Source organism: Scomber japonicus, chromosome 23 (assembly GCF_027409825.1).
Source record: "Scomber japonicus isolate fScoJap1 chromosome 23, fScoJap1.pri, whole genome shotgun sequence".
In the NCBI taxonomy this organism is placed as follows: Eukaryota; Metazoa; Chordata; class Actinopteri; order Scombriformes; family Scombridae; genus Scomber; species Scomber japonicus.
Genome location: NC_070600.1, coordinates 25,925,628 through 25,927,226, shown reverse-complemented (window position 1 = coordinate 25,927,226; position 1,599 = coordinate 25,925,628). Strand labels below are relative to the sequence as shown.

The 1,599-nt window shown below is 62.2% G+C and overlaps 1 protein-coding gene across 1 annotated transcript in view; it reads left to right on the top strand.

The window, feature by feature from the left end:
- The first annotated feature begins 302 nt into the window (after positions 1-302).
- The window catches only part of kcnd2 (potassium voltage-gated channel, Shal-related subfamily, member 2), a 47,915-nt gene continuing 46,618 nt past the window's right edge, over positions 303-1,599 (top strand). Inside the window, exon 1 of the mRNA XM_053313846.1 lies at positions 303-1,411. Within this exon, the coding sequence (XP_053169821.1) occupies positions 303-1,411 (1,109 nt within the window). The remainder of the gene's footprint in view (positions 1,412-1,599) is intronic.

The window sequence follows — 1,599 nt, the reverse complement described above, 5'->3', positions numbered from 1 at the left end:
GGTCCCTCCAGGCTCCTCCAGGCTCCTCCAGGCTCCTCCAGGTTCCACCAGGTTCCTCCAGGTTCCTCCAGGTTCCTCCAGGCTCCTCCAGGAACCACCAGGCTCCTTAAGGCTCCTCCAGGCTCCTTAAGGCTCCTCCAGGCTCCTTAAGGTTCCTCCAGGTCCCTCCAGGCTCCTCCAGGTTCCACCAGGTTCCTCCAGGTCCCTCCAGGCTCCTCCAGGTTCCTCTAGGCTGCTCCAGGTTCCACCAGGCTCCTCCAGGCTCCTCCAGGTTCCTCCAGGTTCCTCCAGGACCGGGCAGCATGGCAGGAGTGGCGGCCTGGCTGCCGTTCGCCCGTGCGGCGGCCATCGGCTGGATGCCGGTGGCCAGCGCGCCCATGCCGGTTCCCCCGCAGCAGAAGCAGCGCGGGCAGAACGGGCTCATCGTGCTGAACGTGAGCGGCACAAAGTTCCAGACGTGGCGGGACACTCTGGAGCGCTACCCCGACACCCTGCTGGGCAGCTCGGAGCGGGACTTCTTCTTCCACGAGGAGACCAGCGAGTACTTCTTCGACCGCGACCCGGACATCTTCCGGCACATCCTCAACTTCTACCGCACCGGGAAGCTGCACTACGCCCGGCAGGAGTGCATCGCCGCCTACGAGGAGGAGCTGGCGTTCTTCGGCATCATACCGGAGATCATCGGGGACTGCTGCTACGAGGAGTACAAGGACCGGCGGCGGGACAACCAGGAGCGGATCCAGGACGACGAGGAGAGCGACCAGACCAACGACGTGGTTCCCCCGGACATGACGTTCCGGGAGACCATGTGGCGCGCCTTCGAGAACCCGCACACCTCCACCATGGCGCTGGTCTTCTACTACGTCACCGGTTTCTTCATCGCGGTGTCGGTGCTCGCCAACGTGGCGGAGACCGTCCCGTGCGGCTCGGCGCCCAACCGGGTCAAGGAGCTGTCGTGCGGGGAGCGGTACGCGCTGGCCTTCTTCTGCCTGGACACGGCGTGCGTCATGATCTTCACGGTGGAGTATCTGCTGCGCATGCTCGCCGCGCCGAGCCGGTACAAGTTCGTGAAGAGCGTGATGAGCGTGATCGACGTGGTGGCCATCATGCCGTACTACATCGGTCTGGTGATGACCGACAACGAGGACGTGAGCGGCGCCTTCGTCACTCTGCGCGTGTTCAGGGTGTTTCGGATTTTCAAATTCTCGCGGCACTCGGCGGGACTTCGCATCCTCGGCTACACGCTGAAGAGCTGCGCCTCGGAGCTCGGCTTCCTCCTCTTCTCCCTCACCATGGCCATCATCATCTTCGCCACCGTCATGTTCTACGCCGAGAAGGGATCCAGCGCCAGCAAGTTCACCAGCATCCCCGCCGCCTTCTGGTACACCATCGTCACCATGACAACGCTGGGGTAGGTGATGCTGAGCGTGTGTGTGTGTGTGTGTGTGCGTGTGTGTGTGTGTGTGTGAGACATTGATGCTCACACACAACTCTGATCTGAGGTTTGAGCGGAAACTTTGTCGGAAGTGAATCTGAGGTTTGAAAGATGGAAGAAGAAATCATCGTCACCATGACAACGCTGGGGTAGGTGATGCTGAG